The sequence below is a fragment of the Anomaloglossus baeobatrachus genome, chromosome 5, assembly GCF_048569485.1.
Source record: "Anomaloglossus baeobatrachus isolate aAnoBae1 chromosome 5, aAnoBae1.hap1, whole genome shotgun sequence".
In the NCBI taxonomy this organism is placed as follows: Eukaryota; Metazoa; Chordata; class Amphibia; order Anura; family Aromobatidae; genus Anomaloglossus; species Anomaloglossus baeobatrachus.
The window spans coordinates 579,760,447-579,776,606 of NC_134357.1; the positions used below are offsets into that span (position 1 = coordinate 579,760,447).

Sequence of the window (16,160 nt, forward strand, 5' to 3'; positions counted from 1 at the left end):
ACTTCTGAAAGCCAGGGAAGGAGTCTTGCGAGGATAATTGGCATATTCCCAGTGCCTTCTGGGATAAGTGAAGAGTCACCGCGAGCTCAAGGAGAACCGGTTTTGGCCGTTACAGCCGGAAGGAAGACTTCTGAAAGCCAGGGAAGGAGTCTTGCGAGGATAATTGGCATATTCCCAGTGCCTTCTGGGATAAGTGAAGAGTCACCGCGAGCTCAAGGAGAACCGGGTTTTGGCCGTTACAGCCGGAAGGAAGACTTCTGAAAGCCAGGGAAGGAGTCTTGCGAGGATAATTGGCATATTCCCAGTGCCTTCTGGGATAAGTGAAGAGTCACCGCGAGCTCAAGGAGAACCGGGTTTTGGCCGTTACAGCCGGAAGGAAGACTTCTGAAAGCCAGGGAAGGAGTCTTGCGAGGATAATTGGCATATTCCCAGTGCCTTCTGGGATAAGTGAAGAGTCACCGCGAGCTCAAGGAGAACCGGGTTTTGGCCGTTACAGCCGGAAGGAAGACTTCTGAAAGCCAGGGAAGGAGTCTTGCGAGGATAATTGGCATATTCCCAGTGCCTTCTGGGATAAGTGAAGAGTCACCGCGAGCTCAAGGAGAACCGGGTTTTGGCCGTTACAGCCGGAAGGAAGACTTCTGAAAGCCAGGGAAGGAGTCTTGCGAGGATAATTGGCATATTCCCCAGTGCCTTCTGGGATAAGTGAAGAGTCACCGCGAGCTCAAGGAGAACCGGGTTTTGGCCGTTACAGCCGGAAGGAAGACTTCTGAAAGCCAGGGAAGGAGTCTTGCGAGGATAATTGGCATATTCCCAGTGCCTTCTGGGATAAGTGAAGAGTCACCGCGAGCTCAAGGAGAACCGGGTTTTGGCCGTTACAGCCGGAAGGAAGACTTCTGAAAGCCAGGGAAGGAGTCTTGCGAGGATAATTGGCATATTCCCAGTGCCTTCTGGGATAAGTGAAGAGTCACCGCGAGCTCAAGGAGAACCGGGTTTTGGCCGTTACAGCCGGAAGGAAGACTTCTGAAAGCCAGGGAAGGAGTCTTGCGAGGATAATTGGCATATTCCCAGTGCCTTCTGGGATAAGTGAAGAGTCACCGCGAGCTCAAGGAGAACCGGGTTTTGGCCGTTACAGCCGGAAGGAAGACTTCTGAAAGCCAGGGAAGGAGTCTTGCGAGGATAATTGGCATATTCCCAGTGCCTTCTGGGATAAGTGAAGAGTCACCGCGAGCTCAAGGAGAACCGGGTTTTGGCCGTTACAGCCGGAAGGAAGACTTCTGAAAGCCAGGGAAGGAGTCTTGCGAGGATAATTGGCATATTCCCAGTGCCTTCTGGGATAAGTGAAGAGTCACCGCGAGCTCAAGGAGAACCGGGTTTTGGCCGTTACAGCCGGAAGGAAGACTTCTGAAAGCCAGGGAAGGAGTCTTGCGAGGATAATTGGCATATTCCCAGTGCCTTCTGGGATAAGTGAAGAGTCACCGCGAGCTCAAGGAGAACCGGGTTTTGGCCGTTACAGCCGGAAGGAAGACTTCTGAAAGCCAGGGAAGGAGTCTTGCGAGGATAATTGGCATATTCCCAGTGCCTTCTGGGATAAGTGAAGAGTCACCGCGAGCTCAAGGAGAACCGGGTTTTGGCCGTTACAGCCGGAAGGAAGACTTCTGAAAGCCAGGGAAGGAGTCTTGCGAGGATAATTGGCATATTCCCAGTGCCTTCTGGGATAAGTGAAGAGTCACCGCGAGCTCAAGGAGAACCGGGTTTTGGCCGTTACAGCCGGAAGGAAGACTTCTGAAAGCCAGGGAAGGAGTCTTGCGAGGATAATTGGCATATTCCCAGTGCCTTCTGGGATAAGTGAAGAGTCACCGCGAGCTCAAGGAGAACCGGGTTTTGGCCGTTACAGCCGGAAGGAAGACTTCTGAAAGCCAGGGAAGGAGTCTTGCGAGGATAATTGGCATATTCCCAGTGCCTTCTGGGATAAGTGAAGAGTCACCGCGAGCTCAAGGAGAACCGGGTTTTGGCCGTTACAGCCGGAAGGAAGACTTCTGAAAGCCAGGGAAGGAGTCTTGCGAGGATAATTGGCATATTCCCAGTGCCTTCTGGGATAAGTGAAGAGTCACCGCGAGCTCAAGGAGAACCGGGTTTTGGCCGTTACAGCCGGAAGGAAGACTTCTGAAAGCCAGGGAAGGAGTCTTGCGAGGATAATTGGCATATTCCCAGTGCCTTCTGGGATAAGTGAAGAGTCACCGCGAGCTCAAGGAGAACCGGGTTTTGGCCGTTACAGCCGGAAGGAAGACTTCTGAAAGCCAGGGAAGGAGTCTTGCGAGGATAATTGGCATATTCCCAGTGCCTTCTGGGATAAGTGAAGAGTCACCGCGAGCTCAAGGAGAACCGGGTTTTGGCCGTTACAGCCGGAAGGAAGACTTCTGAAAGCCAGGGAAGGAGTCTTGCGAGGATAATTGGCATATTCCCAGTGCCTTCTGGGATAAGTGAAGAGTCACCGCGAGCTCAAGGAGAACCGGGTTTTGGCCGTTACAGCCGGAAGGAAGACTTCTGAAAGCCAGGGAAGGAGTCTTGCGAGGATAATTGGCATATTCCCAGTGCCTTCTGGGATAAGTGAAGAGTCACCGCGAGCTCAAGGAGAACCGGGTTTTGGCCGTTACAGCCGGAAGGAAGACTTCTGAAAGCCAGGGAAGGAGTCTTGCGAGGATAATTGGCATATTCCCAGTGCCTTCTGGGATAAGTGAAGAGTCACCGCGAGCTCAAGGAGAACCGGGTTTTGGCCGTTACAGCCGGAAGGAAGACTTCTGAAAGCCAGGGAAGGAGTCTTGCGAGGATAATTGGCATATTCCCAGTGCCTTCTGGGATAAGTGAAGAGTCACCGCGAGCTCAAGGAGAACCGGGTTTTGGCCGTTACAGCCGGAAGGAAGACTTCTGAAAGCCAGGGAAGGAGTCTTGCGAGGATAATTGGCATATTCCCAGTGCCTTCTGGGATAAGTGAAGAGTCACCGCGAGCTCAAGGAGAACCGGGTTTTGGCCGTTACAGCCGGAAGGAAGACTTCTGAAAGCCAGGGAAGGAGTCTTGCGAGGATAATTGGCATATTCCCAGTGCCTTCTGGGATAAGTGAAGAGTCACCGCGAGCTCAAGGAGAACCGGGTTTTGGCCGTTACAGCCGGAAGGAAGACTTCTGAAAGCCAGGGAAGGAGTCTTGCGAGGATAATTGGCATATTCCCAGTGCCTTCTGGGATAAGTGAAGAGTCACCGCGAGCTCAAGGAGAACCGGGTTTTGGCCGTTACAGCCGGAAGGAAGACTTCTGAAAGCCAGGGAAGGAGTCTTGCGAGGATAATTGGCATATTCCCAGTGCCTTCTGGGATAAGTGAAGAGTCACCGCGAGCTCAAGGAGAACCGGGTTTTGGCCGTTACAGCCGGAAGGAAGACTTCTGAAAGCCAGGGAAGGAGTCTTGCGAGGATAATTGGCATATTCCCAGTGCCTTCTGGGATAAGTGAAGAGTCACCGCGAGCTCAAGGAGAACCGGGTTTTGGCCGTTACAGCCGGAAGGAAGACTTCTGAAAGCCAGGGAAGGAGTCTTGCGAGGATAATTGGCATATTCCCAGTGCCTTCTGGGATAAGTGAAGAGTCACCGCGAGCTCAAGGAGAACCGGGTTTTGGCCGTTACAGCCGGAAGGAAGACTTCTGAAAGCCAGGGAAGGAGTCTTGCGAGGATAATTGGCATATTCCCAGTGCCTTCTGGGATAAGTGAAGAGTCACCGCGAGCTCAAGGAGAACCGGGTTTTGGCCGTTACAGCCGGAAGGAAGACTTCTGAAAGCCAGGGAAGGAGTCTTGCGAGGATAATTGGCATATTCCCAGTGCCTTCTGGGATAAGTGAAGAGTCACCGCGAGCTCAAGGAGAACCGGGTTTTGGCCGTTACAGCCGGAAGGAAGACTTCTGAAAGCCAGGGAAGGAGTCTTGCGAGGATAATTGGCATATTCCCAGTGCCTTCTGGGATAAGTGAAGAGTCACCGCGAGCTCAAGGAGAACCGGGTTTTGGCCGTTACAGCCGGAAGGAAGACTTCTGAAAGCCAGGGAAGGAGTCTTGCGAGGATAATTGGCATATTCCCAGTGCCTTCTGGGATAAGTGAAGAGTCACCGCGAGCTCAAGGAGAACCGGGTTTTGGCCGTTACAGCCGGAAGGAAGACTTCTGAAAGCCAGGGAAGGAGTCTTGCGAGGATAATTGGCATATTCCCAGTGCCTTCTGGGATAAGTGAAGAGTCACCGCGAGCTCAAGGAGAACCGGGTTTTGGCCGTTACAGCCGGAAGGAAGACTTCTGAAAGCCAGGGAAGGAGTCTTGCGAGGATAATTGGCATATTCCCAGTGCCTTCTGGGATAAGTGAAGAGTCACCGCGAGCTCAAGGAGAACCGGGTTTTGGCCGTTACAGCCGGAAGGAAGACTTCTGAAAGCCAGGGAAGGAGTCTTGCGAGGATAATTGGCATATTCCCAGTGCCTTCTGGGATAAGTGAAGAGTCACCGCGAGCTCAAGGAGAACCGGGTTTTGGCCGTTACAGCCGGAAGGAAGACTTCTGAAAGCCAGGGAAGGAGTCTTGCGAGGATAATTGGCATATTCCCAGTGCCTTCTGGGATAAGTGAAGAGTCACCGCGAGCTCAAGGAGAACCGGGTTTTGGCCGTTACAGCCGGAAGGAAGACTTCTGAAAGCCAGGGAAGGAGTCTTGCGAGGATAATTGGCATATTCCCAGTGCCTTCTGGGATAAGTGAAGAGTCACCGCGAGCTCAAGGAGAACCGGGTTTTGGCCGTTACAGCCGGAAGGAAGACTTCTGAAAGCCAGGGAAGGAGTCTTGCGAGGATAATTGGCATATTCCCAGTGCCTTCTGGGATAAGTGAAGAGTCACCGCGAGCTCAAGGAGAACCGGGTTTTGGCCGTTACAGCCGGAAGGAAGACTTCTGAAAGCCAGGGAAGGAGTCTTGCGAGGATAATTGGCATATTCCCAGTGCCTTCTGGGATAAGTGAAGAGTCACCGCGAGCTCAAGGAGAACCGGGTTTTGGCCGTTACAGCCGGAAGGAAGACTTCTGAAAGCCAGGGAAGGAGTCTTGCGAGGATAATTGGCATATTCCCAGTGCCTTCTGGGATAAGTGAAGAGTCACCGCGAGCTCAAGGAGAACCGGGTTTTGGCCGTTACAGCCGGAAGGAAGACTTCTGAAAGCCAGGGAAGGAGTCTTGCGAGGATAATTGGCATATTCCCAGTGCCTTCTGGGATAAGTGAAGAGTCACCGCGAGCTCAAGGAGAACCGGGTTTTGGCCGTTACAGCCGGAAGGAAGACTTCTGAAAGCCAGGGAAGGAGTCTTGCGAGGATAATTGGCATATTCCCAGTGCCTTCTGGGATAAGTGAAGAGTCACCGCGAGCTCAAGGAGAACCGGGTTTTGGCCGTTACAGCCGGAAGGAAGACTTCTGAAAGCCAGGGAAGGAGTCTTGCGAGGATAATTGGCATATTCCCAGTGCCTTCTGGGATAAGTGAAGAGTCACCGCGAGCTCAAGGAGAACCGGGTTTTGGCCGTTACAGCCGGAAGGAAGACTTCTGAAAGCCAGGGAAGGAGTCTTGCGAGGATAATTGGCATATTCCCAGTGCCTTCTGGGATAAGTGAAGAGTCACCGCGAGCTCAAGGAGAACCGGGTTTTGGCCGTTACAGCCGGAAGGAAGACTTCTGAAAGCCAGGGAAGGAGTCTTGCGAGGATAATTGGCATATTCCCAGTGCCTTCTGGGATAAGTGAAGAGTCACCGCGAGCTCAAGGAGAACCGGGTTTTGGCCGTTACAGCCGGAAGGAAGACTTCTGAAAGCCAGGGAAGGAGTCTTGCGAGGATAATTGGCATATTCCCAGTGCCTTCTGGGATAAGTGAAGAGTCACCGCGAGCTCAAGGAGAACCGGGTTTTGGCCGTTACAGCCGGAAGGAAGACTTCTGAAAGCCAGGGAAGGAGTCTTGCGAGGATAATTGGCATATTCCCAGTGCCTTCTGGGATAAGTGAAGAGTCACCGCGAGCTCAAGGAGAACCGGGTTTTGGCCGTTACAGCCGGAAGGAAGACTTCTGAAAGCCAGGGAAGGAGTCTTGCGAGGATAATTGGCATATTCCCAGTGCCTTCTGGGATAAGTGAAGAGTCACCGCGAGCTCAAGGAGAACCGGGTTTTGGCCGTTACAGCCGGAAGGAAGACTTCTGAAAGCCAGGGAAGGAGTCTTGCGAGGATAATTGGCATATTCCCAGTGCCTTCTGGGATAAGTGAAGAGTCACCGCGAGCTCAAGGAGAACCGGGTTTTGGCCGTTACAGCCGGAAGGAAGACTTCTGAAAGCCAGGGAAGGAGTCTTGCGAGGATAATTGGCATATTCCCAGTGCCTTCTGGGATAAGTGAAGAGTCACCGCGAGCTCAAGGAGAACCGGGTTTTGGCCGTTACAGCCGGAAGGAAGACTTCTGAAAGCCAGGGAAGGAGTCTTGCGAGGATAATTGGCATATTCCCAGTGCCTTCTGGGATAAGTGAAGAGTCACCGCGAGCTCAAGGAGAACCGGGTTTTGGCCGTTACAGCCGGAAGGAAGACTTCTGAAAGCCAGGGAAGGAGTCTTGCGAGGATAATTGGCATATTCCCAGTGCCTTCTGGGATAAGTGAAGAGTCACCGCGAGCTCAAGGAGAACCGGGTTTTGGCCGTTACAGCCGGAAGGAAGACTTCTGAAAGCCAGGGAAGGAGTCTTGCGAGGATAATTGGCATATTCCCAGTGCCTTCTGGGATAAGTGAAGAGTCACCGCGAGCTCAAGGAGAACCGGGTTTTGGCCGTTACAGCCGGAAGGAAGACTTCTGAAAGCCAGGGAAGGAGTCTTGCGAGGATAATTGGCATATTCCCAGTGCCTTCTGGGATAAGTGAAGAGTCACCGCGAGCTCAAGGAGAACCGGGTTTTGGCCGTTACAGCCGGAAGGAAGACTTCTGAAAGCCAGGGAAGGAGTCTTGCGAGGATAATTGGCATATTCCCAGTGCCTTCTGGGATAAGTGAAGAGTCACCGCGAGCTCAAGGAGAACCGGGTTTTGGCCGTTACAGCCGGAAGGAAGACTTCTGAAAGCCAGGGAAGGAGTCTTGCGAGGATAATTGGCATATTCCCAGTGCCTTCTGGGATAAGTGAAGAGTCACCGCGAGCTCAAGGAGAACCGGGTTTTGGCCGTTACAGCCGGAAGGAAGACTTCTGAAAGCCAGGGAAGGAGTCTTGCGAGGATAATTGGCATATTCCCAGTGCCTTCTGGGATAAGTGAAGAGTCACCGCGAGCTCAAGGAGAACCGGGTTTTGGCCGTTACAGCCGGAAGGAAGACTTCTGAAAGCCAGGGAAGGAGTCTTGCGAGGATAATTGGCATATTCCCAGTGCCTTCTGGGATAAGTGAAGAGTCACCGCGAGCTCAAGGAGAACCGGGTTTTGGCCGTTACAGCCGGAAGGAAGACTTCTGAAAGCCAGGGAAGGAGTCTTGCGAGGATAATTGGCATATTCCCAGTGCCTTCTGGGATAAGTGAAGAGTCACCGCGAGCTCAAGGAGAACCGGGTTTTGGCCGTTACAGCCGGAAGGAAGACTTCTGAAAGCCAGGGAAGGAGTCTTGCGAGGATAATTGGCATATTCCCAGTGCCTTCTGGGATAAGTGAAGAGTCACCGCGAGCTCAAGGAGAACCGGGTTTTGGCCGTTACAGCCGGAAGGAAGACTTCTGAAAGCCAGGGAAGGAGTCTTGCGAGGATAATTGGCATATTCCCAGTGCCTTCTGGGATAAGTGAAGAGTCACCGCGAGCTCAAGGAGAACCGGGTTTTGGCCGTTACAGCCGGAAGGAAGACTTCTGAAAGCCAGGGAAGGAGTCTTGCGAGGATAATTGGCATATTCCCAGTGCCTTCTGGGATAAGTGAAGAGTCACCGCGAGCTCAAGGAGAACCGGGTTTTGGCCGTTACAGCCGGAAGGAAGACTTCTGAAAGCCAGGGAAGGAGTCTTGCGAGGATAATTGGCATATTCCCAGTGCCTTCTGGGATAAGTGAAGAGTCACCGCGAGCTCAAGGAGAACCGGGTTTTGGCCGTTACAGCCGGAAGGAAGACTTCTGAAAAATTTTAGCCTGTCTTCTTCATTGTGAGCGTGAGTGAGCAAAGTGTGAGCAAAAGTAAGTGTGAATAGAATTGTTTGTATTTAGTTGTTTAATTACTTAACATTTGTTTAGTGCTATCCCCATTAGAAAATGTGCTCCACTATTGCTAATGCGATCCAGTGTACATCTTGTCTCATGTATGCAGTCCTTGAAAAGCCGTTCGAGGGTGCATACTGTTGTTCGAGATGTGCGCAAGTTGCACGTTTGGAAGCCCAGATACTGGATCTAAATGAGCAGCTGGCAACTCTGAGATGCATTAGCAATATGGAAAGCAGTGTGCTGCTCACTGAGCAGCAGCTTGCTGGGTCAGATGTGAGGGAGGATCGTAGTAGGGAGCGGCAGGACGGTGAGGTAGGTAGCTGAGTGACAGTTAGAAAGGGGGGTAAAGGGAAAAGTGCTAGGGAGGCTAGTCCTGAACTGACACACCCCAATAGGTTTGCAAACTTGGCAGATGAGGGGGATGTCATTACAGGGGTAGCATTGCTGCAGCAAGGCATGACCTCTGAACGCCAGAGGAGTGTCTGCTCCAGTAAGGGGGGGAATAGGAGTGCAGGGCAGGCAAGACAGGTACTGGTAGTGGGGGACTCAATTATTAGGGGGACAGATAGGGCAATCTGTCACAAAGACAGGGATCGCCGAACAGTGTGTTGTCTTCCTGGCGCTCGAGTTCGGCACATCGCTGATCGGGTTGACAGATTACTGGGAGGGGCTGGGGAGGACCCAGCGGTCATTGTACATATTGGCACAAATGACAAAGTTAGAGGTAGGTGGAAGGTCCTTAAAGATGATTTCAGGGAATTAGGTTGTAAGCTTAAAGCATGGACCTCAAAGGTGGTATTTTCGGAAATACTACCTGTGCCACGAGCCACACCAGAGAGGCAAAGAGAGATCAGGGAGGTTAACAGGTGGCTCAAGAATTGGTGTAGGAAAGAGGGTTTTGGGTTCCTGGAGAATTGGGCCGACTTTTCAGTTGGCTACAGATTCTATGCTAGGGATGGGCTGCATCTTAATGGGGAGGGTGCAGCTCTGCTGGGGCAGAAAATGGCTAGAAGGTTGGAGGAGTGTTTAAACTAGGAATGGGGGGCGAGGGTATTCACTTTATAGAAGGGGAATGTAGTGCAGATAGGGACCAGGGCACAAGTAATGAAATTGGGGGTGGTACGGGGGGAAGGGTTAGGACAGTCAATACAGTAAGCAGGAATATAGGTACAGAGTCATACGTAACGTGCATGTACACTAATGCCCGAAGCCTCACAAATAAGGTGGAGGAATTAGAATTAATATTGTTGGAAGAAAATTATGATATAGTGGGGATATCAGAGACATGGCTGGATGAGAGCTATGACTGGGCTGTTAATTTACAGGGTTATAGCCTATTCAGGAATGACCGTACAAATAAGCGAGGGGGAGGTGTGTGTATATATGTAAAATCATCCTTAAAACCCATCCTGCGTGACAACATATGTGAGGGTACTGAGAATGTAGAGTCCCTATGGGTGGAGATAAGGGGGGGGAGAGTGAATAATAAAATACTGATAGGGGTGTGTTATAAGACGCCGAATATTATGGAAGAGGTAGAGAATCTCCTCATAAAGCAAATTGATAAAGCAGCGAGTCTCGGAGAGGTAATTATTATGGGGGACTTTAACTATCCTGATATAAATTGGGGAACATAAACTTGCAGTTCCAGCAAAGGAAATAGATTTTTGATAACAATGAAAGATAATTACTTTTCACAAATGGTACAGGACCCCACAAGAGGGGGAGCACTATTAGACCTTGTACTAACCAATAGGCCAGACCGCATATCAAATATACAAGTTGGGGGTTACTTGGGGAATAGTGATCACAAAATAATAAGTTTTCATGTATTCTTTAGTAAGATGTATAGTAGAGGGGCTACAAGGACACTAAACTTCAGGAAAGCAAATTTTAAACGGTTGAGAGATGATCTTAGTGCAATAAACTGGGATGATGTACTAAGTAATAAAAGTACACAAAGCAAATGGGAGACTTTTATGAGCATCCTGAATAGGGCTTGTGCAGAAAATATACCCTATGGGAACAAACATGCTAGAAATAGGAGGAAACCCCTATGGCTAAATAGAGCTGTAAGGGAAGCAATAAAAGAAAAACAGAAAGCCTTAAAAGAATTAAAGAGGGTAGGTAGTGATGAGGCATTATATAATTATAGAAAATTAAATAAAATATGTAAAAAGCAAATTAAGTTAGCTAAGTTTGAGACAGAGAGACTCATTGCGAGAGAAAGTAAAAATAATCCTAAAATATTCTTTAACTACATAAACAGTAAAAAACTGAAAAGCGATAGTGTTGGCCCCCTTAAAAATAGTCTTGGTGAAATGGTGGAAGGGGATGAGGGTAAAGCCTACCTGCTGAATGACTTTTTTTCTACGGTTTTTATACAAGAAAATGCCATGGCAGATGACATGACCAGTGATGCCATAAATTCACCCTTGAATATTACCTGCTTAACCCAGCAGGAAGTACGCCGCCGCCTCGAAATCACTAAGGTTGACAAATCTCCGGGCCCGGATGGCATACACCCCAGAGTACTACAGGAATTGAGTTCTGTGATAGATAGACCATTATTTTTAATCTTCTCAGATTCCTTAATAACAGGGTCGGTACCGCAGGACTGGCGCATAGCAAATGTGGTGCCAATATTCAAAAAGGGGACAAAAACTGAGCCGGGAAATTATAGGCCGGTAAGTGTAACCTCTACGGTTGGTAAAATCCTTGAGGGTTTCTTGAGAGATGCTATACTGGAGTATCTCAAGAAAAATAACCTTATGACAGAGTATCAACATGGGTTTATGAGGGATCGATCCTGTCAAACTAATTTGATCAGCTTCTATGAAGAGGTAAGTTCAAGCCTGGACCAGGGAAATGCAGTGGATGTTGTGTATATGGACTTTTCAAAAGCTTTTGATACGGTGCCACACAAAAGGTTGGTACATAAAATGAGAATAATGGGGATAGGGGAAAATATGTGTAACTGGGTTAAAAACTGGCTCAGTGATAGGAAACAAAGGGTGGTTATTAATGGTACGTACTCGGACTGGGTCTCAGTTCATAGTGGGGTACCACAGGGGTCAGTATTGGGCCCGCTTCTTTTCAACATATTTATAAATGACCTTGTTGGGGGCATGCGGAGTAGAATTTCAATATTTGCAGATGATACTAAACTCTGCAGGGTAATCAATACAGAGGAGGATAATTTTATATTACAGGGAGATTTATGTAAATTGGAGGATTGGGCTGAGAAGTGGCAATTGAAGTTTAATGTAGATAAATGTAAGGTCATGCACTTGGGTAGAGGAAATAACATTTATGATTATGTACTTAATTGTAGAGCACTGGGTAAAACAGACACAGAAAAAGACTTGGGTGTATGGGTGGATGGTAAACTTCACTTTAGTGGACAGTGTCAGGCAGCTGCTGCCAGGGCTAATAAAATAATGGGATGTATTAAAAGAGGTATAAGTGTTCATGAAAAAAATATAGTTCTACCTCTGTACAAGTCACTAGTGCGACCGCACTTAGAATACTGTGTACAATTCTGGTCACCGATATATAAGAAGGACATAGCTGAACTGGAGAGGCTGCAAAGAAGAGCGACCAAGATTATTAGAGGAATGGGGGGGCTGCAATACGAAGACAGGTTATTAAACTTGGGGTTATTTAGTCTGGAAAAACGAAGGCTTAGGGGGGATCTAATCACAATGTATAAATATATGAGGGGACAGTACATAGACCTTTCCAAAGATCTCTTTACACCTAGGCCTGCGACTGGAACACGGGGGCATCCGCTACGTCTTGAGGAAAGAAGGTTTAATCATAATCACAGACGAGGATTCTTTACTGTACGAGCAGTGAGACTATGGAACTCTCTGCCGCATGATGTTGTAATGAGTGATTCACTACTAACATTTAAGCAGAGCCTGGATGCCTTTCTTGAAAAATTTAATATAACCAGTTATGTATATTAGATTTTATGACAGGGTATTGATCCAGGGAACTAGTCTGATTGCCGGATGTGGAGTCAGGAAGGAAATTTTTTCCCCATTGGAACTTGTTTGCCACATTGGGGTTTTTTGCCTTCCTCTGGATCAACATGTTAGGCTACGGGTTGAACTAGATGGACTTAGAGTCTCCCTTCAACCTTAAAAACTATGATACTATGATACTTTACGATGCCGGATGTGCGTCACCTACGACGTGACCCCACTGACACATCGTAAGATATCTTGTAGCGTGTAAAGCGGGCTTTAGAAGCAATGCGCAAGTGGGACCGAGGCCTAATGATGAGACATAGTCAGTATCACAAATAAACATTTACATTCAGGTACGTTATAGATGATTGTCTCTGAGTTGTTTCTTTCTATTCTTTATCTTATCCTGACGCCATGATTACTTTTCACATTCACATCTCGTTTCTGCAGATTTCCATCTTCTCCGATCTTCTGCAGCACATCCCGACACGATGCCCCTAAATATAGCAGAATGATAATACTTTTACTTAAAAATATCTGCCCTATGCTGTGCCCCAGAATAAATAATGGCCCCTCACTGTGTTCTCTGCACAAAAAATGACCCACACACTCTCCCTCTTATGGTACATGCCCTCCACACTGCCCACTTCTTTCCATACTGAGCACACTCTTCACACTGTCCTTTACACCATGTCCTTTTATACTGCCCAGTCTTTATACGGTGCCCTGTGTATTCTGTGTCCTCCAAACTTCTTTCCAGTTTGCTCCACATCCTCTCTCTCCCCATGCATCACCCCTCATCCTCTCTCTCCCCATACATCACCCGTCACCCTCTCTCTCTCTCCCCATACATCACCCCTCACACTCTCTCTCCTCATATATCACCCCTCATTTTCTCTCTCCCCATGCATCACCCCTCATCTTTCTCCCCATGCATCACCCCTCATCTTCTCTCTCCCCATGCATCACCCATCATTCTCTTTCTCCCCATGCATCACCCCTCATCCTCCCTCTCCCCATGCATCACCTCTCTCTTTATACTGTGTCCCAAGATTCTTCCCCCTCCCCATCCTCTCTTCCCACCATATTCTGTCCACAGATAGTTCCCTCCCCCACCCTCTTTCTTGTCTTCACAGCTCCACGGGAACACTTATCAGCGTTCTCTTTTACCTCCGCGCTGCGGCCCTGACTTCCGGGTCACCAATGTGATAAGCTGACCTGATCACATAACAGCCGTCGCTCTGACCCGTAAGTCAGCACTAGCGATCACCGCTTCAATTGTCCTCGCATCTGACAGATACAAGGACAATTGAGTACTGGGAGCCGCGCGCTGCACTTTCTACGAGTGTGGTTGTCAGTGTGACAGCTGCGCTTAGAGAATGGCCGTCTCCCACTACGGGGCCGCAAACGCAGCCCCCGGGCAGACTTTCACACAGCCGCATCAGGCAGCCCGACAGTACCCCACTGACTGTTGCGCCCCCGGGGCAGATACCACACCAGCCCCCCCCTAGATACGCCTCTGCTTATGTTCAGTCCTAGTCATTTCTTGGACTACTTCATACCACATTATGGCCTGGTCAAACTTATTATGGTCCTCTAGCCATCCTTTACATTTAGTCAGGAAATCCTGCCATGTTTGTGTGACGCCCCAGGAGCGCTGATCCTGTTCGGGGACGCCACAGTGCTGGATAACAGGTAGGTTAACTTCAATGGGAAATTCATGACACCACTCTCGGTATTGCGGTCAGGACGACCGCCACTGCAGTTTAAGGGACACCTGGGGCTGATGGTAGGTGCAGTCAGATGTGGTGGCCTCCCGAGAGTGAGGCTGGCCCCAGGGCCCGGTGTAGGTGTATAGTGCAGCAAGTCGCAGAGTAATCCACACACACAGCAGTAATGTCTTTCAGGGTTTTACTCACTGTTTGTTGTTAGAAGAGTGAGGTATCTGGGGCGATGCTGTGATGAACCAGGAGGGGAACCGGGTATCCCTTTGGCTGACGTCGGGGTGGCTGCTAGCTCGCCTTCCTAGCCCTCTTTGTTTGAGGTGGCCCCGACCTGAAGTCGTGTGGGGCTCACCCAGGGAAGCTGCTTCTGCCAGTTCTCCCCTTTTTGGCCCTTTGTCTGTAGCCTGGACCAAGTGTTTCTGGCTGCTGCCTTCTTCCACTTATGGGCCCTCTCGTTGCTACGTGGCTCCGGACTCTGCGTTGGTTTGGTGAAGGGCATGGAGTGCCCCCCACCTGCAGGTTTAGCAGGCCAACTGAATGGGCCCCTGCTCTGGGGACCTGTAACCCCGTGCGGGCAGGGTCTACTGGCAGTCCCCGTACTCGGCCACCTCTCTGCACTCCGGCCTCAGGTAGTTTTCGGGCGGCACTACCAGGTAGCCCTTTCTCCCCCGCCAGCAGCCACGAACGGTGCAGTGTCTGTAAGGGCCCTGCTCACTGCTCTGCCCTCCAGACGCGACTCCTCCACTTCCTTCTCCTTTGGCTGCCTCTGCACAACTCCCTTGTTCCCAGTGACGCCACCCACCACTAGCTGGGAAGCGAGGGCCCCGCCCCCTCCCTGAGTCTGCTCAGGGGTCCCCTCTAGCTGTGTGTGTGTTCCTAGTTACTAGTGTTCCGTGTGTCCACACGCTTATCAGCCATCAGGATTACCTGTATTGTACTGACCCGACTTGGGTGCAGTACTCAGTGGTGCCTGACCAGGTCAGGGGCGCCACATTTGTTCATCCAGTGTTCCATTCATACCTGCATTCACCTTTTCCCAATTTGGTCTACAGCCTTTGATAGCTTCTGCGCCTTTTATGTGTTGTACAACATCAATTGCAGGAGTCCATATCTCCACATCCTCATCCTTACTGGATGAGGATCTACTCTGTGTAGTTCTTATCCTTGCAACAACTCGGAATGACAACAACCACACGACAATGATAACAATTACAGAGAACTATGTCTTTGCATCCATGTTGCTTTCAAGGGTAGGACCTTACCTTGCACCACACCACTCGACACTGCGCAAGGTAAATAGTGGCTACTACGTGATACCCCACGTCTGGGGCCCACGAGTTGCCACTTGAGTGATTGCACTGCCGGTACCACGCTTTTGTGGCCCACCAGCAGCCACTCAAGAGTGACTGCACTGCCGGTACCTCACGTCTGTGGCACACCAGCAGCCACTCTACTTTACTGCAGTAACTTAATATCTAGAATTGGGATCCCAGTATCACAGAGTAGGTGATATAATAATATGGGGCCCTTCTCCCCCCTTGGTTTTCCACATGAGGGTCTGTACAGCACGCTACACTGGAAAACCCTTAAATCACTTAACGTTTTTTTCTATGGCACAGAAAGCAGGTAAATATTGTAGGGCAGATAATGACTATAACCAGTGCCCAATCAGGAGGGATGTTAGGTACTGAATTAATCAAAGATGGCAGCAAAAGGGAGCTAATGAGAGGACCAGAACAACCAAAACCCTATGAGCTGCTGATCATACCCTGGGAATGTTATCAGGGTGTCTCAATAGACCTGTATCACAATTTTTAGCCCATAAATTCAAAGTTCAATGTCTTAAAGGGACGGTAGACTTTTTGCAAAAATGGCAAAAAAAAGGACTCGCACTTACAGCAGAGTAAAGATAGTGATTATAAACAGCGCTCACACAAGAGGTATGTACGATATTCCATGCGTAACACCAAAAGAGCAGCAAAAAGAACTAAAGAGAAACCTATAACAAGCAGTGTATTATCAGGGTGCGTGATATAGTTTCTGCGGATTAATTGCCGTGTTAGTGAGAGGTGATCAGTGTCGTGTAGTACAGGCACAATGAAGTCCACGCAATGCATAATATGTCAGATTCTCTGAGAATAATAGTGCTAAAAAACAGAAGCGCTGATAGGGTTTTACCAGATAAGTACAGGTTAGTATATAGATAAATACACTCACCAAAAATGGTTGTGAAGGGTCACAACCAC

At 49.4% G+C, this 16,160-nt stretch overlaps 1 protein-coding gene across 1 annotated transcript in view; it reads right to left on the minus strand.

The window, feature by feature from the left end:
• The window catches only part of LOC142312448 (uncharacterized), a 131,662-nt gene that overhangs the window by 54,652 nt on the left and 60,850 nt on the right, over positions 1-16,160 (minus strand). The window contains exon 4 of the mRNA XM_075351392.1: positions 13,325-13,339. Coding sequence (XP_075207507.1) covers positions 13,325-13,339 — 15 coding nt within the window. The remainder of the gene's footprint in view (positions 1-13,324; positions 13,340-16,160) is intronic.